The sequence below is a fragment of the Theropithecus gelada genome, chromosome 15 (genome assembly GCF_003255815.1).
Source record: "Theropithecus gelada isolate Dixy chromosome 15, Tgel_1.0, whole genome shotgun sequence".
In the NCBI taxonomy this organism is placed as follows: domain Eukaryota; kingdom Metazoa; phylum Chordata; class Mammalia; order Primates; family Cercopithecidae; genus Theropithecus; species Theropithecus gelada.
The window spans coordinates 11,693,668-11,716,091 of record NC_037683.1 but is presented as its reverse complement, the minus strand read 5'-3'; the positions used below and the strand labels follow the sequence as shown (position 1 = coordinate 11,716,091).

Sequence of the window (22,424 nt, the reverse complement as noted above, 5' to 3'; positions counted from 1 at the left end):
GCCAGGCGTGGTGGCTTGCGCTTGTAATCCCAGCACTTTGGGAGGCTGAGGCAGGAGGATCACTTGAGCCCAGAAGTTGGAGACCAGTCTGGGCAATATAGTGGAACCCCATCTCTACAAATAATACAAAAAAAATAGCTGGGTATGATAGTATACGCCCATAGTCCCAGCTACTTGGGAAGCTGAGGTGGGGGGATTGCTTGAGTTCGGGAGGTCAAGGCCTCAATGAGCCAAGGTTGCACCACTGTGCTCCAGCCTGGGGGACAGAGCCAGACCCTGTCTCTTTAAAAAAACAAAAAAAGAATAAAATAATAAAGATGGCTGAGTTCTGAATGAAAGAGGCTTTCTGTTAAATAAAATGGAGGTTTGTGTGCCTCTTACAGTTCTTTCAGAATTGCCACATCTCCAGTTGATACAGCTCTTCCCCAGAGAGTCCTGGGCCAGAAGGAGGGTGAGGGTCCCTCCAGCCTCCCTGCCTCCATCTTGACCCTCGTTGCCTCTGCACTGTCCCCATGACTCACCTGGGCCATTCCTTCCCCCTCCGCTCAGCCACAGAGTCCCTGTCAGAGCCTTGGCTTTGGTGTCCGCTTATCAGCCAGAATCTACTTTTTCAGAAGTTCTGGAAAAGATGGGACTTGCCTGTAGTAAGTTTACAAACTTTTATATGGGGCGACTGAGAATGAAAAGGAAAGTACTTTAAGGTTGATTAAATCTCTGTTGTGTACCAGGTCTTCTACACACACTGACAGTGATCTTCACAGGGGTTAAGACCAATGTTATCCTTGGACCATGGAGAAGGAAGCAGAGACCCAAATAGATTAAATGACTTGTGCCCAAACACAGTTAAGAATGCGACAGCAGGGATTCAAAGGATTGTTTAGGTTTACTGCTCCATGCTGCTCTTACGAGATGGTATTACAGGGGAAAAAGATCCAAGACTCTTGGCACCCACCTTTGTCATAGTTGTTGGTTCCTCCCCGCCCAAAGCTCCTATGACCAACTTTTAAAATTATTTTCAAAATGTCAGTGTGAGAAAACCGAAGCTTGGCTTTCACAGCAAGTGAAAATGAAATAATTACTGTCATGCCTGGATGTAACTTTTAAAACTTTATTTGACAGGACTTGCTGGTTCTTGAAGAACAAGAGGTGAGTATTTCTATGGAAATATTTGCGCCTGCTCTGCCTCCGTGTTTGTAAATATACTTCTCCTTTCACTGTGAACCCAGACTCTGCTTTCAGCCAAACCTCCCTGTAGATTTGCACAGTGGTACACATTGCATGGAAAGACCTTACTGGCATGTATTTTTAAGGTATATTTCAGAATTTTCTATGCATCTAGCTATAAAGCTATGAAAACAATCAAACTACTTAAATCTGCTTGGAAACATTTACTGTGTTAAGCTTATGATCAGGGTGAGTAATGAGTTTTTAATTTTCATTAAAGTAGGGTATTTGTGCTTTATTAGGATACTCTTAATATACAAAATGCTGAATTTATTTGCATGTTGCCATTCCCTGTTGCCGCCATTAAAAATATAAATATATTGGATTTTCTAAGTATGTAACTAACATAGGGAAATATCTAAAATATTATTAATAGGCAATGGAGTAAATAAATTATGGTTTATGTATCTTATCCCTCTCAGTAAATAGCAATATCTTTTGTCTTGTTGCTTAGGCCAAACTTGGAAAAATCCTTAATCCATGTCTTTCTCTCTTATCCTATATCTAAGCTATCAGCACATCCTGGTGACATCTCTTCATAAAATATCCCTAATCCAAACACTTCTCAACACTTCTACCACAACCACTCTGGTGTGGGGATACCACCTCATCCTCTCTTGCCTGGGCCCTGCAGAGTCTCCTAACTCTTCTCCTGGCTTCCGCTCTCCCCCTCTCTTCTGGTTTCCAGATAGTAGCCAATTGTCCTATTGAAACATGTAGAATCAGGTCATCTCTCTGCTCAAAATTCTAAAGGCTTCCTGTCCTGTTCAAAGGGAAGCCCCAGATCCTGACCTTGGCCTGCTGGAGCCTGCATGATCTGGCCCCTCTACCTCTCCAGTCGTCAGCTCCAGTGTTTACTGAAAAACACTGACCATACTGAATTCCTTATTCTTCCATCTCCTCAGAAAGAGCCTACAGTTCCCACTGCTGGGGATGCTTGTCCCCCAGATGTCCTCACTCAATCAGGACCTCTGCTCAGAGAGACCTTCCCTGACCACTCCGTGTACAACAGTACACCTGCCTCTCACCCTTAGCCCCTTTGTTTTTTCTTAATGCTGGTATTTTCATTTGTGTGCTTATTATCTGTCTCCGCCATGAGAATAAAAGCACCATGAGAGCAGAGACTTCTTTAATTTTGTGTTCCGAGATCCTAGAACAGTAAAAATAGAAGGTATAGAGTAAACATTTGTTGGTTGAACAAGTGATTGATTGATTGATTGATTGATTGAATGAATACATTATGAAATATTATGATGCCATTAGAAAAAATAAGGTAGTAACACAAAGGATAAATGCTTAAGAGGATGGATACACCATTCCCCATGATGTGATTATTACACGTTGCATGCCTGTATCAAAACATATCAAAAACCCATAAATATACTTACTAATATATAATACACCATGCACCCTCACAAAAAAGAGTGAGATAGAGTGCCATGGTGTGAATGCTTGTGTCCCCCCCAAAATTTGTATGTTAAAGCCTGACTACCGATGTGGTGGTATTAGAAGGTGGGGCCTTGGGAAGTGATTAGGTCATGAGCAGGGAGCCCTTATGAATGGGATTAGCGCCCTTATAAACAAGGGAGCTTGTTCGCCCTTTCACCTTATGGGTATGTAGCAAAAAGGTGCCATCTGTGAACCCAGAATAGGTCCCGCCCCAGACACTGAATCTGCTACTGCCTTGATCTTGGACCTCCCAGCCTCCAGAACTGTGAGAAATAAATGTCTGTTGTTTTTAAGCCACCTAGTCTATGGTATTTTGTTATAGCAGCCCAAATAGACCAAGACATAGACCTTTACTTATTGGCATGGAAAGATTTCCACCACATAGTATTTACTGAAAAAAGCAACTTATGGGACATTATTTACGTATAATCCCAATTATGTTTTTATAAACAGATATTTGTATGTATATTCATTCATTCATTCATTGAACACATACTTATTGAGCACCTACCATGCATGTACCATGCACTGTTTGAGGCATCGGGGATACATCAATGAGCAAGACAAGGTCCCTTCTTCATGGAGCTCACAGTCTGGTGGGGTAAGACAAGCTACACAAGTAAACAAACAAACAGAAACATGGTAAGACCAGTAACCCCAAGAGCTGTGAAGAAAGTAATGCACAGTGGTGGGGTGTGCGGTGAGGGGTAGGTTTTTTACATTGAACAGAGAAGGTTTCTCTGAGGCAGCGACACCTCAGCTGATTCTTGAACATGTAGATGTAAATACAAAGAAGGGGCTGAAAGGATGCACCCCAAATTGTTGGTGGGAGTTACTTTTGAGCAGGATAGTGGAACTGGGGTGGGATGCAGCAGAAAGCAGACAAAGGGAGATGCCTGCTTTTTTTATTTTTAAGAGAGGGTCTCGCTATATTGCCCAGGCTGACTTCCAACTCCTGGGTTCAAGCGATCCTCCCGCCTCAGCCTCCTGAGTAGCTGGAACTACAGGTTTATACCACCATGTCTGACTACATTTTTATCCATACTTTGTCCATCTTAGGTTCATGCTTGTTGCAGGAGAATTTATGGATTTCATGTGTAATTTGTAAAAGGCAAAAAGTAAAAATAATCACATTTCTGGTAAAAATTTTAAAAATAAAGAAATACACAAAAGATAAAAGGAAAAAATCACCTGCAGTCACAAAGACGACTGCTGTTAACATTTTGGTATATATGTTTGTTACATTTTATATAAAATTGGGATTATATATAGCTTTTATATGTCAAAATTACTCTGTTCATTAATCTACAGATATTTATTGAGCACCCACTGAGTGCATGCACATGCTTGTTGTAACAAACAAACAATAGAGAAAATGTACCGATAGGAAATGTGAACGCTCCCCCTGCCCTGACCTCACCACTTCCAGCCCCTGAAAGAACGCCTGTTCACTGTTCATTGCATCCTCCTCTGCTTTTTTTGAAACTCCCAAGTTTTGAAAAATAAGTTGATCTCTTTATTTCTCAATTTTATTTCCTTACTAAGGGGATATTAGCTTGAGGCAACACTAGTCACTTGTGATGACATCTTGAAGTGTGAACAATGGCCATGATCCTCCAGAGCTTCTCTGAGAGCTGTGTGGTGAGGCACTCTATTTAATCCTGCTGCTTCTCAACTGGTATAAGTTGGGAGCATTTATCCCAATTCCAGCCTATTCTAGTGGTAAACTATTACCTGCAAAGATGGGCAGGGAATCCAATAAAGAATACTAGTGAGGCTCCTGAAAGGTTAGCACTTTGGTAAAATGATGTCAGTGTCCTGAAACCCATGTTTTGTTTGCTACATAGAGAGGCACCCTCATGAGAGAACACGGCATCCCAAGCTGTAATACACATGGAGAGAGGAGAGATGTGTAGGAACATGTGGAACCCTAGAAATATGGAGACGTCGCCTAAACGAGAGTAACAAGGAGCCAGGGGTGTCTCATTTTGAATAAGGCCATCATTTCTCAGTTCCAAAAAATTCTTCTGGAATCATTGGGACTTTAGTTTCCCCTCATAGTTTGTTTTTCTCAGAAGAACTATAGTTCGTAGCATACTACTGATTGCCAAGAATGTGACTGCATGTTTGTTTGTAATCAGGTTGAGTTCTGTCTTGTAAAATTTAGAACTTAGAATATTTAAATTCCATCCAAGTAGGAATGACAGATGTGACCTTATCTGTATGTTGAATGTTTGAGCAAGACTTACATCCTGAGAAAACCCAGTGCCTGTGGATTCCCTCCAGCAGCACCTTCCTCCAGGGACCCGGGTCTGGCCTTGAGACCTTAAGAGCTCTGAATAGCTGGTTAAAATATTATCTGTGACAGTCCACTTGCCCCAATCAAACTGTCCCCTCCTAAAATATGAAATAACTCATTATAAAGAGCCATACCTTGATTTCTGGAGATAGGTGAAAACTTTTAGTCATGGACATAATTTGGGAAGTCCTGGACACCATGTTACCTAAATGAGGCTCTAAAAGTAGGTTCAAGTACTTAACAAGTACTTCCAGTCTTTCTGGAATCTCCACCTGAAGCAGGAGGAATTCATGTAATTTATAATTTAAACTGGGACCCTTTGAGAGTAATTATTAACAACATCAGGACGACAGATAAAACAGATAAAAGTCAGGGCTGTCTTGGCAAACTTGGACACGTGATCTCCCTACCTTGAAGATCCTACACCGTTGGGTGCGCAGGTACTAAAAAGACCCCCATCATGCAACCCTTGATGCCTTACAGACTTTGCTGTTGTCTGACCCTAATAACTTGTGATGAAGACTTGACAAGACCTTGCAACACCAGTCTTTCTGGAGTCTCCCCCTGAAGCAGAAGAGGTCCTCAGCAGGGATGTGGCAGCATGGTGCCAGTCTCAGAGCAACCCTATAAAAGCTTGTAAAAGCATTGGCCAGTGATCAGGTGGTAGTAGGCCCCAGCTCTGCTTGTACATCTCAGTTTCACTCAAAACTTTTCAGAGAAGATTATGCCATGATATTGGAAAGAATGCCGGATCAAAAGTTGGAAGACCCAAGTTCCAGCTCTGGTCTTACTGTTCACTTAGTTCCAGCCATGCGCAAGTCCCTGTCTTCCCTGAACTTTCCTGTCCTGTCTTAAAATAAGAGCATGGACTCAGTGGACTATAGGGTCCTTTCTGGCTTTAGCAGGCTGTCAGTTTATGGCTCATAGTTATGGTCGTTGACCTAGTCCTTCTGCTCTGACTTGCTAGCTGTCAGCTCAGCTGGACCTGATTCTGGGCCTCCTGACAGCCTCTTGGTTTTTTCTCTAGTTCAGTGGTTCTCAACGTGGGGACCCTTGGCCAGCAGTATCAGCATCACCTGGGAACTTGTTAGAAATGCAAATTATCAGGCCCTATCCCAAACCTCCTGAATTGAAAACTCCTGGGGTGGAACCCAGCAATCTTTAGTTTGACAAGCCCTTCAGGTGATTCTGATGCCCAGTCAAGTTAGAGAACCACTACTGTAGTTCCTGCACTATTATTCTAAGAGGGTCATATGTCAGACCCCAAATTACTGTAGGAGCTTTTTAAGGGACCCTTGCGACATGTGCTTGCTGTCGTCACTTCCAAAACAGAGAAAGAACAGTGACAAGCTATAAAACCCTAAAGTGAATACAGGTCCCTGAAAACGTTCTAAGAAATTTATCAAAAGCTAGTTTGTAAGGAAGCAGCGATCATTTGGAGACATCGTATGAAAAATAAGTTGTTTCTGACAAAGTTTATTTCTTTTCTCATTTATTATGCATACAGTCCCTTATGTCATGAATATTTATTAATCTTTTCCAATGTACTGTGGTCAACACTGGGGATTCAATGGAAAGGAAACAGTGTATGATTTCTCCTGCACAGGACTCAGGTTCTAGTGGCAGAAACAGACAGATACACAAGTTCAATAAAAGATTTACAGAGTGTAAATAGTGCTTCGAGGAGAATAAACAAGGTGCTCTGATGGAGAATAACAGCAGGAAGGAGGGTGGCTTTATATGGGGAGATCAGGAAAGGCGGCTCTGGACACTTGAGCTGAAACCTGCATGATGGGAGAGAGCCGGTCATCCCCAGAACTGTGGAAGAGTTCCAGGTGGAGGGGTCAGTTTGGGAGTGTCCTCTCTCTTCCTGTATAGAAAACCACTGTTAGTGATGAGTATGCATCTCAGGTGTGTTGGGGACAGAAAAATGTTTGGATGCACAGCCTTAGAACTTGGATTTTCAGCCAGGCGTGGTGGCTCATGCCTGTAATCCCAGCACTTTAGGAGGTCGAGGTGGGCGGATCACCAGGTCAGGAGATTGAGACCATCCCGGCTAACACGGTGAAACCCCGCTTCTACTAAAAATACAAAAAATTAGCCAGGCGTGGTGGCAGGCACCTGTAGTCCCAGCTACTCCAGAGGCTGAGGCAGGAGAATGGCGTGAACCCGGGAGGCAGAGCTTGCAATGAGCCGAAGATCGCTCCATTGCACTCCAGTGTGGGCGACAAAGTGAGACTCTGTCTCAAAAAAAAGAACTTGGATTTTCAGATTCTTAATACTCCTAGATCCAGCTATCCTGAATCCTGGCAATCGCCTTGACTTCCTATCTTTGACCCGTTGGCCAGTGTGCTTTAAATATCTTTGTCCCTTGTCTACCCTTAATTGACCACCAAGAATTTCTCCATCTAGTGGTGGGTCAACCAATCTTGTAGAGGTTGATTCTCTTCCAACATTTTATTTTGTGTTTATTATGAAATACTTCAGGCGTACAAAAAAAAAGTATAGAGAATAACATAATGAAGACCTATAAAACCACTACCGGCTGGGCATGGTGGCATACGCTTGTAATCCCAGCTACTCGGGAGGCTTAGGCAGGGGAATAGCTTGAACCAGGGAGGTGGAGGTTGCAGTGAGCCAAGATCACGCCACTGCACCCAGAGCGAGACTCCATCTCAAAAAAAAAAGGAAAAAAAAAAAAAAACACTACCCAATTTAAGGAAAAAAAAACCAAAACATTAAAAATACAATTGAGGGCCGGGCACGGTGGCTCAAGCCTGTAATCCCAGCACTTTGGGAGGCCGAGACGGGCGGATCACGAGGTCAGGAGATCGAGACCATCCTGGCTAACCCGGTGAAACCCCCTCTCTACTAAAAAATACAAAAAACTAGCCGGGCGTGCTGGCGGCGCCTGTAGTCCCAGCTACTCGGGAGGCTGAGGCAGGAGAATGGCGTAAACCCGGGAGGCGGAGCTTGCAGTGAGCTGAGATCCGGCCACTGCACTCAAGCCTGGGCGACAGAGCCAGTCCGTCTCAAAAAAAAAAAAAAAAAATATGATTGAGTCCCTGTTTACCACTCCCTGACCCTGTTCCTCTGTCTTCCTCCCTTCCCTGTGGAAGCTACTATTTATCATTTCCACCAGATCAGAATTAATTCAGTTTAAAGTTGGAGGTGGTAGATTGCACATTTGTACCAGCTACTGCTTGCTTTTGGCTTGGGCTTGCTTTTTTTTTTTTTTTTTGCACATCTGTTTTGTGACTTCTTCAGATTGAGTATCTTTAGGAATTGGGGAAAATGAGCCTTTAGTATAAATTGCCTATAATTTTCATTTCTGTTTCTAAAAGAGTCCACAATATATCAGCCTGAGATGATGTTAAGCTTTGAATTACAATGAACTCTTCTTCACTGACTGGGATTTGAACTGTTGCTCAGGGGTTGAATGGAAGACGGTGCCAGGCCTATGAGTTCCTGTGGCCATTTGTTGGAACCCTGTTTTGCCACAGAACAGAACTGGTATCCTAGAGATGCCGTTAGTAATGAAATTAAAAACGAACTAATTCATAAAGGCATACAGTCTCATCTGTAAGCTATGAATACCTGTAAAAATGAAGGAATGATTGCTGTTAACATTGGTCAAAACCCAGGTGGATGGGAGGAAGGGATCCCCTGACTGTCCATCCTGGTGACTGCCATTGTGCTAAGTCACGAATGGCACGTCTCAGAGCTATTTATGCTGTGATGATAAAATTAACTGTAACACCTTTTGTTATTATCCTAAGGGCTCTGTGAATTTCAAGTTTGGGGTTCTTTTTGCCAAAGATGGGCAGCTCACTGATGATGAGATGTTCAGCAATGGTGAGTGATCTCCTCCTGCTCTCTGCTGCCAGAGACCCTGTCCTGCCTTGTTGCATTCTTGCCAGTTGGAGCTTGTCTGTTGAGTTGGAGTCTTAATACGAAGAGATAATTTTACACAATTTCAGCGTGAATTTTGTAGGGAGGTTGTTGCCCAGTTTCATTCATTTGGCAAATATTTATTGAGCAACTCGTTTGTACCCAGTCACTGTTTGCACTGGAGAGACAGAAGAGCACGTGGGATTTGGAGAATTTGGTTCCGCACAGACCCAAGAGCAGTGGAAGGTTTTTCTGTGATTTTGATGAGAGGAGGAATTATAAGATGGCGTCATTTTGGGTTTCTTGTTAAATACCTGCTTATTCTGAATGCAAGCAGTCATAACATTTTTGTTTTGCAATAGTAAGCACCTGTGGTCCCAGGCTGGCAGTAGTAAGCTGGGTTCATCTGATTCTGCAGTTTTCCTTTCCTTGGAGTCCTGGGAAAAGTCCTCATGGTCCTCAGGAAGAAGGAAATGTGACTTCCCCATACTGTTTACCACGCATGAATTGGCAGAGCCTGGTTAATTTTCCAGCGATTCCGGTGCACAGTTAGAAAATGAGGACTTGCTGATGCCCATACTTTCCTCATACTCTACCTCTTCCTGCAGAAATTGGAAGCGAGCCTTTTCAAAAATTTTTAAATCTCCTGGGTGACACAATCACTCTAAAGGGCTGGACGGGCTACCGTGGCGGTCTGGATACCAAAAGTAAGCCTGCCTCTTGATCTATTCTGTTGTAATTTGTATAATTTTTCTAAGTTAGCCTGACCCGTGTCTGAACTTATACCAGAGATGGGGGAAGGGATGGATGAGAGAAGACTGGAGGGAGGTGAGTGCCACACCCTGTTCAACATGGAGTCATAGACCTCTTTGGCACTTCCACTGAGCTTCGTAAAACTAAATAAGCCCTCACAGCCCTGGACAGTGTGAGAAGTCCTGGTCTGCCCATGAATATTACTGCTTAGCACCATCTGTGTGCCAGGACTCTGCTGGGCTCTGGGGATATAAAAGTGAATAAACCAACATAGGGTCTTCCTTTCTAGGAGCTTGCAGTCCCGGGCACATCCAGCAGATGTTATGCAGATAATTACCAAATGGTTTAGCACTAAGTACAGAAGACAACTAAGAAGAAAAAGTACAGAGTGCTGTGGGGCATTTTGCCTAATCTAGGGGATTAGGGAAGGCTTCTCTGAGCCTTTTTGTGACCAGAGGGAGGGGCGAGTCGGAGTACTTGGAGGGTCTCAAGGGGAGAAGAGAATTCCAAGCAGAGGGAACATCTGTGAAGACCTTGAGGCAGAAAAGAACATGGTGTGTTCTAGAAACTAAGAGAATTTGTTTATGGCTGGAGGGAATGAGGCACTGAGAATGATGCAATGTGGCCTGGAGTAGGAGAGAGGGCGTGATCCTGAAGGGAGTTTTGAGGTTATATTAATAAGTCTGCCTTTTATTCTCTGTCATTAAGGGGTTTCAAGTAGGGGAGTGGTGAGATTAGATCTGTACCTTTGAGCAGACAGGGGAGGCAGAGGAGAAACCTGCTCTCAGAGGCTGTGGCAACAGTCCAAACGAGATAGGGTTGCCATGGGAGAGGGCTACAGGTCAGAAGGGAGACAGGGGGACTAATTCAAGAGCCATTTTCATGGTAGAATTAGCAAGTGGAGGATGAAAAAGGAGACAGTACTTGAAGACACTTCAGGGTTTCTGCCCTGGGTAGCTGGGTGGGGCTGGCACCGGCAGTGAGATTGGAAACACCTGAAAGGAAGCATTTTGAGGATGGGAGCCTGAGTCGGGGAAGGTAGGTAAGATTACAAGCTTAGGTTTGGAAGTTCTTTCCCCATCTCATTTTTGTGTAGCCTTGCTAGCTTTTCCCTTTCTTTCTTTCTTTTTTTTTTTTTTTTTTTTTTTTGCTTTATTTGATCTTCACAGTCAGTCCTTGAGGTAAGTCAGGCAGTGGGTGTGAGGCCCTTTTGGCCTAGTGGTGATAGGCTTCGAGTCCAGCTACCCTCACCCTCTGGGAGGCTCATCTTCCCACCAGCCCAGCATGGCATCACGGATTCTGAATTTGGGAGAGCTAAGTGTGCCCTAACTGACAGATGCAGGGATGGGAGATTGGGCCCCAGTTGTCAGGCTCCAGCTTCACTCGAACACACGTAGAGTGCACACAGTGAATTCTTCAGTGCCTGCCACTCATACCCCCACTGCCAACCCTCACCCTCTCTGTTATGGTCATTACAACCATCCACTGAGCCCTTGATACAGCCAGGCATTCTGCTAAGCACTTTGCAAATATAATCTCATTGAGTCTCCCCAATATCCCTAGGAGTTAGATACAACTTTTGTCCTCATTTTCAAATTAAGGAACTGAGGCTCAAAGAGCAGTGAGGTAACTTGTCAAAAGCCACATAGCCAATGACAAATTGAATCCAAGTCGGCCTAATTGTAAAGCCTTTGCTTGTAATCACAAACAATTCTGTCACAAATACCACTTCCTTTTGGTTTATGGACGTAATTGTTTGTGTCATCTTGTGTTAATTTCATCCTGTACCTCTCACAGCAACTGCAAGGCAAGGAAGCTCAATACTCTCCTCTTTAGCCTGGACTTCTTATGACCTCCTCCATTCTGAGGCAAGGCGTGAATCAGACAGCAAGTGAGCTTAGGGAGAGAGGAAGAGGCCTTTCCATGTAGGGGCTGCATCAAGTGGAGGGTTGTTGCTTCCGTGCGGGTGGATAATCCGAATGATCTTTGAGAATGTCCTGTGTACAGTATTTCCCTAGTCTGCAAATGAAAATGCTTTCCTTTTGGCTCGAATCCTCTGTGCTCACTGAATGCATGTTTATATTTTGCAGATGATACCACAGGGATACATTCAGTTTATACTGTGTACCAAGGGCATGAGATCATGTTTCATGTTTCCACCATGTTGCCATATTCCAAAGAGAACAAGCAGCAGGTACATGTGAACATACAAAGGATCAAATAGTGATGTGAATGTAGAGAGGGCACCGTTATGATTCCATAGAATTAGAGGCTATGCCGGTTAACATATGAGCTGAACTGCAGCTGCCAATTTAGGGGTGTTCCATAGAATTAGAGGCTATGCCGGTTGACATATGAGCTGAACTGCAGCCGCCAATTTAGGGATGCTTTTGGCGGTCTGTATTGGAACTTTCAACAAATCTTAGGAAGAGCTGTTCTCACTGGTGCTGTCACCTTAGAGAAATAAGGGATCAGAGATAATGTGCATGCGTGTTTATGTGTAAACATGTATAGGTATTTGTATGTGTGCGAGTGCGGTTTCATAGACTCTTTTTTGTCTCTCTTTTTTAAAATATCTTTGATTCAAACATTCTTCTATCCAACATGGACTCTTGAGAGACTATTTTGTATAGATGTTACCTCTTCTCTGTGCCTTCTCTCAGTGTGCCTTGTGTCTTGTCAAAATGAGACTATCCAGGACATATCATAAGTGGGTCCTGTGTCATGGTTGACAAGTATTGTTTTCAGGTCACTGCAGGAAGTTAACACTGAGTGTCTACATGGGCTGTACCAGGCTGGGAAAAACCTCTATCTAAGACACTCCTGACCCACCCCAGAGCTTGGCCACTGAGATAGGAACAGAGGAGATGGGTTGGAGAGCAAGGGCCTAGGCTGGCAAAACATGGGAGGCCTGAAGTCAAAGATATCTGAAGTTCAGGGCTCTGTCATAGTGGCTGTGGTTTGTTATGTTGGGTTATGGTTTTTTAACTCTGTGAATGTGCCATGTTTGAGAGTCTTTCTCAGTGATGTTATTTATGCTTACTACAGGTGGAAAGGAAACGCCACATTGGAAACGATATCGTCACCATTGTGTTCCAAGAAGGAGAGGAATCTTCTCCTGCCTTTAAGCCTTCCATGATCCGTTCCCACTTTACACGTATCCTAGGCCTTTGTAAATGCTCCAGTGTGGCAAGCTGTGGTTCAGCCTCATTGGACTTCCATGACGCTTAAACCAAATCTTGTCATGGACTTGTTTTGTAATGCTAGATTTAGACCCACTTTTGGGGAATTTTTCCTAAGCTTTGTGTATAGTTCCTCCTTCCTCTCTCCTTCCATTTCAGTAGTAGATGGATTAATTCTCAGGGAATTCTTGACTCCTGCAATATGGTCTCTTTCCTCAGGTAGTCTATAAAATGAGGAAAACTTCCTGCTATTCTTCAGTCATAAATGATTTAGAAGAATTATAGGTAGTGAATTCCCTGAGAAATCTGCTTTAGGCATAAAAACTTGCAAGTTAAGATAAAAGGCCAAAATAATTTTCCTTGTTGATTTAAGCCCTGGTAATAGCTGTTGTATTACCATCTCTTGAAATTTGAGAAATGATAGAATTAATAATATTTTTATCTGATTCCCCTAATCCCTGTTCAGCTCATATTGCTGGCAAAGTCCAGCAGTGGAGCTGAAGCTCCTGCAGTGTCTGAGCTCAGCTCTGCCAGACAGGCATGGGGCATGAGCTTGGCCCGCCCAGCAGACACTCAGTTGTGGCCCTGTTACTCTGGGTCCCAGGCCATGACACCAAAACCCAAAGTTAGTGGCTCTACTAGTTGTACATAATAAGCAAAAGGCAACAAATCAGCATTTTCAGAATAAATTCTAGTCGAGTTACTCATTTCCCTGGAGGCTCCAAGTAAACATGTTTGGAGACGGGCCCACGGTGACTCATGGCATCTGGAGACTTGGACTTGTTCCTTGTGACATAAAAATAGAGGATGGAAGTAAGTGTTTAAAAGTTAACAGTTTCCAAACTTTCTTCCATGATGGTAGGGAAGCAAATGATATGCACTTGCACCTTGGTTATAGTTTTCTTCCCTTTTCATCCCTGCTTTCTGAGTAGTATCTGCCCCTGTCCCCTGAGATTTAGGGCTAATATTTCCCCTTTCTAGAGGTGGCTCTTCTTGTATAACAGAAAACTTCTCCAACTTCACAGCAGAAGCGACGGTGAGGTGACTGTTCAGGTGATTGAGAGGTAGTCATTTTTTTTTAGAATTTTACTGAGTTACATGTTTTAGATTTGGGACTTGGCACATTTGTCCCTGAAAAGGGGCAAGCAGATGATTAAGGCAGATTCATTCCAGGGAGCCTAGAAATGGAGACACTAAGGAATTGATGGCTCCATAACCCTAGCTAAGGAAAGCAGGGGTTGGGAGATGGTGGGTGGAGGTGGAAGGGGAGGCAGAAGAGTGGGAGAAAGAAAGAAGCTGGATGGATTCTTTCCTACTATTTTAGACTCCACAAACCCAGCACAAGCTAAGTAGATTCTGCTCAGAATCTGCCACCAGCTACAACAGGCTTGTTTTGTTTTGTCTCCCAAACCCAAAAGGAGAGAAAGGGAAGGTATACAGCGGAAACATTTAAATTGCTTTCCCTTTCCAAATGTGTGAGATGAAATGTATTACTAATTTCCTATTGGGATCTTGTTTGTACTTCCAGGCGAGGGAACTGCTCTTTTTGCTTTGCCGACTGCTTAGTTGTTTAATAGCTATATTTCTATTGCTTTTCTGACAGCTTTGGAGATTTAACCCTTTTCCCCAAAGGATGCACATGCAAACGTTGAACCTACTCATGGTGCCCTCACATAAGTCTCCGTGGGCTATCTCTTGGAAAGAAGTATGGGTTCTTTCCCAACCTGAGAGTGATAGGTACCCTTAGCACAGAAGCGCTGGTTGAGAATGACTCTGCACAAGGGATTTTCAGAGCACAAGCTGTCAGTTGTGAGCATCAGTGTTGTGATTCGTTCCCTTAACCATCACCACAGATATTTTTGCCTTAGTGAGGTACGATCAACAAAATGACAGTTACAGGTAGGTAATGACTTTGTCTCGATTGCTTGTTCTGATTCTCATGCTTGTTAATTTAGCATTGATTTTTATAAGACTCTTGATATACGTGTTTCTTGATTGATTTAATATGAGTGCCCTCACCTTACAAAACTTTCTTCAAGGCCACCGTCTCTTCAGGAAACATTTACTCCATCCGGTGTTGTTCCATGCAGGAGACCTAGGGGTCAGGGTTAGTTTGATATTTTATGGTACTCTACCATGGGAAGAGGTTTGATATATTTGATCTTCATCCTTTCCTAGTCTACCTTCTTGCCTGCTTATCTTTCTGTTCTCAAATATTAATCTGTTAAAAGGTATTATGTTGTAAAAAGAACCTGAACTTCGAGCCAAATATATTTGGGTTCGAATCCCAGCTCTATCATTTATTTGAGGCTTTGGAAAAAATGTTTTCTCTTCTTGGAGCCTCAGGCTTTCTGTGTAGAGTGAAGGTAATGACACTACCCTGGCAGGTGTAGTGACAGTCAGAGGCAATACTGTATCTTTTTTTTTTTTTTTTTTTTTTTTGAGACAGAGTCTCGCTCTGTCGCCCAGGCTGGAGTGCAGTGGCCAGATCTCGGCTCACTGGAAGCCCCACCTCCTGGGTTCACGCCATTCTCCTGCCTCAGCCTCCTGAGTAGCTGGGACTACAGGCACCCGCCACCTCGCCCAGCTAGTTTTTTGTATTTTTTAGTAGAGACGGGGTTTCACCGGGTTAGCCAGGATGGTCTCGATCTCCTGACCCTGTGATCTACCCGTCTTGGCCTCCCAAAGTGCTGGGATTACAGGCTTGAGCCACCACGCCCGGCCAATACTGTATCTTAAAATACCAAATATGCTTCCTGGTATGCAGCAGGTGCTCAGTGATGGCCATTGCTGTTCTTCCTGGGTACCTGGCTTGATGGGTTGGACCGTGGAGGATTCAAGAAGACCTGGTCTCTGCCCTCAAAGCACCTTGACTAAGCTAGAGGGGAAAGCGAGGAAGTGGCCTCGGCTCTGGCAGACCAGAGGAGGCACTCCTGGGCATGGAACAAATATTCCTGACACATCCTATATGCAGCTGGACAAATGGAAGGACAGAATAGTGGTGTATTGGTTCATTTTCATACTGCTGATAGAGATATACCCAAGACTGGGAAGATAAAGAGGTTTAATTGTACTTACAGTTCCACATGGCTGGGGAGGCCTCAGAATCATGGCAGGAGGTGAAAGGCACTTCTTACCTGGTGGCAGCAAGAGAAAATGAGGAGGAAACAAAAGCAGAAACCCCGGATAAGCCTATCAGATCTCATGAGACTTATTCACTATCATGAGAATAGCACGGGAAAGACCAGCCCCCATAATTCAATTACCTCCCCCCAATCACCCCCCCATGACATGTGGGAATTCTGGGAGATACAATTCAAGTGGAGATTTGGGTGGGGACACAGCCAAACCATATCAAGTGATGATCTTTGAAGAAAAACCAACTAATTCTGTAATATTCTCTACACAGGCTGAAAATATTTTCAGAAGAGAGCGTACCACTCTTTGGCCCTCCCTTGCCAACTCCACCAGTGTTTACAGATCACCAGGAATTCAGGGACTTTTTGCTAGTGAAATGTAAGTTTCTGGTTTGAAATGGTTTTGCAGTTTGTTCTGTCAGAATACATTTCTTCAGATTCTCCCAGGATGGTGTTTAAGGAACGTCATTGTTTAAGCATTCCATGTTCCGTTAATTCTTTGCACAACATATGTTTAGTATTTTGGTCGTGTTGGGTGCGTTTTCTCCTGTGTTTTCATCCCCACCTTCCATCCTGCCACCTGCCTTGAAGCTTCTCTACGCTCATCCACTAAGGACCCTCGGGCCTCAAATTCACCTTTCTGCCCTGTGTTCTGGTACAGCCATTGCTGAATCTCTGCTTGTATATGTATCTGTATCTGTCAGAGAGTGGGATGTAGGTGGGGGAAAGAGTGGTTGTGGGTATATGCTTAGGGATAGGGAGTTTGTTGGGGAATGTGTGTGCACACTTGTGTGAGTGTATATGTGCACCCATGCACATATGTGGGAGAGAGACAGAATGAGAACATAATGTGTGTAGACCCAGACTGCCAGGCATCACTTGCTGGTGAGCACATATTTTCACTCTACTGGTGATACCCAAATACCCAACTCTGAGGCCCCATCTCCTAAAGCACAAGAGCTCTGCACATCCCTCCTCAGGGCACCCCTGGGAATTATTTCTGGTAGTCCCATGGTGGGACTGTGTCACTGATCAGAAACAAGTTACTTGGGTTCATCCGCTGCAGTTTGCCAGCCCCACGTCCTGGCAGCGCTGCTCAGTCTGTGCCCTCTATGAAGACACTGCTTTCCAGCCTCCTGCCAGGTATGCTGGGTATTGCAGCTGCTTTGCTGGCTGCCTCCTGTTGCCACCCCCAACTCCTCCCCACTACAGTCTTTGCCTAAGTCTGTCACTGTTGTCATGCAGCTCTGAGACATCTGGAGTGCCCCTCTCTTCTCTCTGTCCATCCTGGTCACCTGGCCTCAAGGAAGCATTGACTGAGTCCAAAGCCTCACTGAGTCCTCCATGGACAAGTATTCCCCAACCTCCAGTCTCAATCCTACTCCAGTACTGGCCCACACCAGTCCCTCAGGCCAGGGCAAGGGACGGGCACATGTTGTCTGTCCTCTGTCTTCCTGTCTCCCCAGTCACTCCTTCACAGTCCCGAACATGACTTCTTCTGCACAGAAACAGACAGTGCCAAGCATAAGTGTCAGTTCTAGTCACAGAAACATCCAAGTCCTGGCCAGGCTGTTTGATAGCCTCTCTTCCATGGGAAACCCCTCCCTTCCCTTACAGAGACCTTGGCATGATTCCACAATTTTCTCCTGGAGAACAGAGACATGAAAGACACCTTTACTGAGGCTCCCTCTGCTTTCCAGCTGGGCTCCCTCTCTTTCCAGCTGGACCACCAGCATTGTTACCTCCCATACTCCAACCTATACCAGGGTCCGTGGTGATGTCTCCCTCGACACATTAGAGGCAGCAGACACTGCAAACCATGTGCAACAGATGATGATTTTGTCTGTCCTTTTCCAGAGTTTATACTGATTATTTCAAATGCTAGAACAAGGTCCCCAACTCAGATGGCTGGAGAGCCAGGCAGGGAGCATGAGCAAGGGAGGCGGACTGAGCAGAGGACAGTCAGGAGCGCTGGAAGCTGTGACACACTTGAGAGTGTGTACTCACTGCATCCAACTGAGTCCTTTCAGAGCATGTGGCATGGCCAGTGTTGCCAGATACTCTGAGTTTTCGAATCAAGCCAGAAAGCTGAAATTGTGTGTGAAATTGTGCGAGTCTCATGTGTTCAAGTCCAGGGGATCATGCAGAGAGCAAGAAACAGATCTGAAACAGTCAGCAACAGAGTGGGTGTAGCTACTGGAAGCTGAAAGGGTGTTGGCAGCATGGGGCTCAGGAAGAGAGCATTCACTGTAGGGGGCCTGTGGCAGGGAAGGAGCCACTAAAGACCTGTAACCACCAATTAGAGATCACTCAGCAGCGCTAGGGACCCAGCATGTAAGTGGAGCCAGTCAACAGAGGGACTTTCATCAGCGTCATCAAAGACTTGGGGTGAAATGAAACAAAGGGCTAGGTTGATTTGACATTGACGATTTGAAAGTAGAAATAGCAGAAGAATTGCAGATTCAAGGTGATGGGGAGGGTGTGTTGATGAGATGGAGTGTGGGGCCAGGAAGGACCAGGAGGGGTTGGTGCACTGAGAAGACAGGTGGCAGCCGGGGATCAGAGGGTCTTGGAATTCCAAAGTGGATTTAGCAGCAAGGTTGAAAACTCCGAGATTACAGGAAATGGCATTTCAACAAAAATCTTGACCTTTTCCCTTATTGAGCCGAAATGAGGCTTTAAAATGGATTGTTCCAAAGTACTAAGCAGAAAAAGAAAAAAACCTCAAACAAAAAAATTCCCAGTCACAGAACTAAAGAAAAGAACAGACATGCATAGTTTCAATTTTGTGTGTGTGGCAAGAGATATCTTGTAATTCCCTTTTTAACTTGATTTATTTTAGTAATTAATGGTGAAAAAGCCACTTTGGAAACCCCAACATTTGCCCAGAAGCGTCGGCGTACCCTGGATATGTTGATTAGATCTTTACACCAGGATTTGATGCCAGATTTGCATAAGGTAATTCTGGGTCCATGGTCTTCTTTCCTTCTTATGGGGTCTGAGTTGAGAACACCAGTCTTCAACTCAGCGATGAGGCCCTGGTGAGAAAACATAGGAGGCGCCTTGATCCTTGCTGTCAGGACTGTGCTGTGGCCACCATGGACTGGCAGTCTCTCATTGTTACACAAGAAGGAAGGACACTGGGTTTCCATATACAGGAATGTGATTTCCAGAAAGCCAGGGCCTGTGGAAATCAAGGTGCAAACCAGGGACAGGGAGGTTGGGTATCAATCAGCAGTCTCTGGAACATTGAAGACGGCTTTATTTGGGGTGGCTGTTCTTAGTAATACTACGCAGCATTGCCAGTCCCGTGAGCTGATGGGTAGGCAAAAGTGGGATTGTAGAAAGAGATAGGGTGCTTTTTTTTTGGAGTTTTATTGGCCAGCCCCATATTCAGTCACTGAAACAAGCATTCCCATTTACTGAAGACCCAGACACTTCATAGGCCTGAGGCATAGCCACACTGATGAGACCCAACACCTTCCTATCACTTCAGGTGCACATGTGCTCTCTTTTTTTGAGACAGAGCTTCTCTCCTGTTGCCCAGGCTGGAGGGCAATGGTATGATCTCGGCTCGCCACAACCTCAGCCTCCCAGGTTCAAGCAATTCTCCTACCTTAGCCTCCCAAGTAGCTGGGGTTACAGGCATGCACCACTGCACCGGACTAATCTTTTGTATTTTTAGTAGAGACAGGGTCACTCTATGGTGGTCAGGCTGGTCTCAAACTCCCGACTTCAGGTGATCCACCCGCCTCAGCCTCCCAAAGTGCTGGGATTACTGGCATGAGTCACTGTGCCCGGCCGACCAGCACCATTTCATAGGCACTTCCTAACTTCTGCCTGGTCAGTGTACCCCAACTACTCACAGAGATTGGGCCAGGCTAACCCCAGGACCCTAAAGAGCAAACCTTAATGGGTAATCTGTCAATTCCCTAAGGTCAGGGAAGATACAGAGAGGGTACCAAGATGAGTAATGATGTCCTTCAACATGAGTAATGATATCCCAGCTGAAGCATCACTGCCTGAGCCAGGCTTCCCTAGCCCCCCAGTTGAAGCCAGGTCCCCTGTTAAATGTTTTCATATACTTGCCACAGTTCCCCTTCGTAGCAGTGATCACATGTGCTAAACATGTCATTACTCAATCTGTGTTCCCAGTAGACCCTGTGCTCCATGAGAGACCATGTCTATCACATTCCCAAAATCTGGCAGAGGACTAGGTGCTCAGTCAGTACCTGCTGATTGAATGAGCTTACCCCATTCAGTGACTATAGTTTTAAAGAGAACTAACATTACTAAGTATGCACTAGGCACTGTGTGAGGTACCTTACATGCATTACCTCATTTAAACCTCATAACGCACCTAGGAGGCAGGTATTAACCACACAAAGACACTCAGATTCAGAAATTAACTGATTTGCTCAAGGCGACTCACAGGGCCACAGATTTGCACAGCTCTGCGGGCACCATTCTCATAGAATTCAGTTGGTTGTGTTCCAGGGGGTGCTGCTGTGTAAGATTGGCATCCCAGAGCTGTGCAATGTGGTGGCCCAGATCACACTATTAGTAAGTTAGTAAGTGATAGAGCTGCAGGTCTGCTGATTTCAAAGCCATGTCCTCAGCCCCCACGCAACGCTGGCTTTCCACCTAGTGACTCTGAATCTAGCATCTACCATGGACCTGGTACACAGCAGGTGCTCCATCAATGCTTATTGAGTGAATGAAACAGAAGGTAGAAATAGGACCATTTGGATAAATAGTTTTGTGCACTATGAGAAGCCAGAAGATGAGACTTAACAATGTTTGTGGAATTCATAACTTTTTTTTCTTTTTTAGAACATGCTTAATAGACGATCTTTTAGTGATGTCTTACCAGAGTCGCCCAAGTCAGCACGGAAGAAAGAGGAGGCCCGCCAGGCAGAGTTCGTTAGAATAGGGCAGGTGGGTTTTCTTCTGAAACCTTTTCTGTGAGACATGTAGTTTTGAGTTCCATCCTAACCAGATGGCCCACGTGCAAAGACTTTGTTTGCCTGCTGCTGTAGGAGCTCTGTAATTTCTCTTAGGATTGTTGTGGCAACCACGAGTGAGATTTTTGAGAACCGAGTAGGTGCAGTTCTCTGCAGGCATCACTGAGAGAGCAGCACTCTGCAGAGGTAGGAATGCTGCTGCCTCGAGGCAAGTAGCCACAGGGCCCAGCTCTGGCCCCCTCTCTTCCACAGAGCACAGACCACTTGCCTGCCTCCTAGGGATTTTCTGAAGAGTGAGGAACCAATTTGGGAAATGCCTCTGGAACCCATGACTGGCAGGAGGAAGCACAGAGTAGCAGTGGCACTGACAGAAGACTTGAATTGCAATCCTATGACTTGGAAACAATCCAAGTCACCACCAAGTTAGTTGGTGCCCAGTCATCCCCTTATTCCAGACATTGGAGAAAATCACTCTCTTTTTGCCCTGCTCGCATGTGACACTGATATTTCTGAGTTCTGGGAGGCGACACAGCTGTCTGCCTCGATCGCACATCACAGCGTGGAGAAGGAGGAGTGCCCTCAGCTGCAAATAAAGTTCTGGCCCAAAAGTAGAAAGTTGGGCAAGGCAGGTGGAGAGAGGAAAGCCATGTAATCAAGGGAAGCTTAGAGGCAAAGATAGCTTTTTCCCAAAACAGGTGCATTATTACAAGGTTCTCAAACATTGGTTCTTGTTTAAAGATACCCAGACTTTATTTCCAGAGATTCTGATTCATCAAGTTTGAGGCGGGACCTGAGAATCTGTATTTTTTCGATGCTCCTGGTTTATAAATCACAGTAATGATATATTGATTAATTGAAATGACAGAATGCATTTGGATAATTTGGGTTGGGACACTGTCATTAAGGCTTCACTATGTCCAGCTAACTTCAATTCTTAACAAGTCAGTAGAGGAACCTGAAATGTTAGCCTGCAATTACTCCTGTTTTATTAAATTTTTGTCAAATCACAATTGTTTATCCTGCTGTACTTTTGCCGCCTGGTATGCTTTAATAGAGATCTCTGTTCTGTAAGGCACTAAAACTGAAATCCATTGTAAGAGGGGATGCTCCATCAAGCTTGGCAGCTTCAGGGATCTGTAAAAAAGAGGTGAGTTCATGATACTTTCAATTTGAACTTTGAATTCCCATTTTCATTAATGAAATGATTGAGATTCTTGGAAAAAGGTTTGGGAGCAGAAGGAAGAAGAGCATGTCTATTGCAGAGTCCTCAGGGAAAGCCCTAGACAAAATTGAGTGGCCATTTAGTGAGAGCCTCTGTGTTGCCATGGTATGTGCGTGCCTTCCCCTGCTTCAATGGAGCAGAGCTGCTGGAGGACCAACCTGGTCAGGCAGGCCAGGCCCCACAGGGCCTCTCAGGCTTTATGTGCATACATATCACCTGGACACCTTGACCAAATGCATGTTCTGATCCAGTAGGTCTGGGTGGGGCTAAGAGTCTATGTTTCCAACAGACTTGCACGTGGTT

The 22,424-nt window shown here is 44.7% G+C and overlaps 1 protein-coding gene across 2 annotated transcripts in view; it reads left to right on the top strand.

Moving 5' to 3' along the window:
* GARNL3 (GTPase activating Rap/RanGAP domain like 3) overlaps positions 1 to 22,424 on the top strand; it is a 172,226-nt gene that overhangs the window by 99,981 nt on the left and 49,821 nt on the right. For both annotated transcript variants that reach the window (XM_025360304.1, XM_025360305.1), the window contains 10 exons: positions 1,120 to 1,146; positions 8,752 to 8,827; positions 9,472 to 9,570; positions 11,707 to 11,810; positions 12,665 to 12,773; positions 14,652 to 14,697; positions 16,208 to 16,314; positions 18,778 to 18,893; positions 20,769 to 20,873; positions 21,972 to 22,046. In XM_025360304.1, coding sequence (XP_025216089.1) covers positions 1,120 to 1,146; positions 8,752 to 8,827; positions 9,472 to 9,570; positions 11,707 to 11,810; positions 12,665 to 12,773; positions 14,652 to 14,697; positions 16,208 to 16,314; positions 18,778 to 18,893; positions 20,769 to 20,873; positions 21,972 to 22,046 — 864 coding nt within the window. The remainder of the gene's footprint in view (positions 1 to 1,119; positions 1,147 to 8,751; positions 8,828 to 9,471; positions 9,571 to 11,706; positions 11,811 to 12,664; positions 12,774 to 14,651; positions 14,698 to 16,207; positions 16,315 to 18,777; positions 18,894 to 20,768; positions 20,874 to 21,971; positions 22,047 to 22,424) is intronic.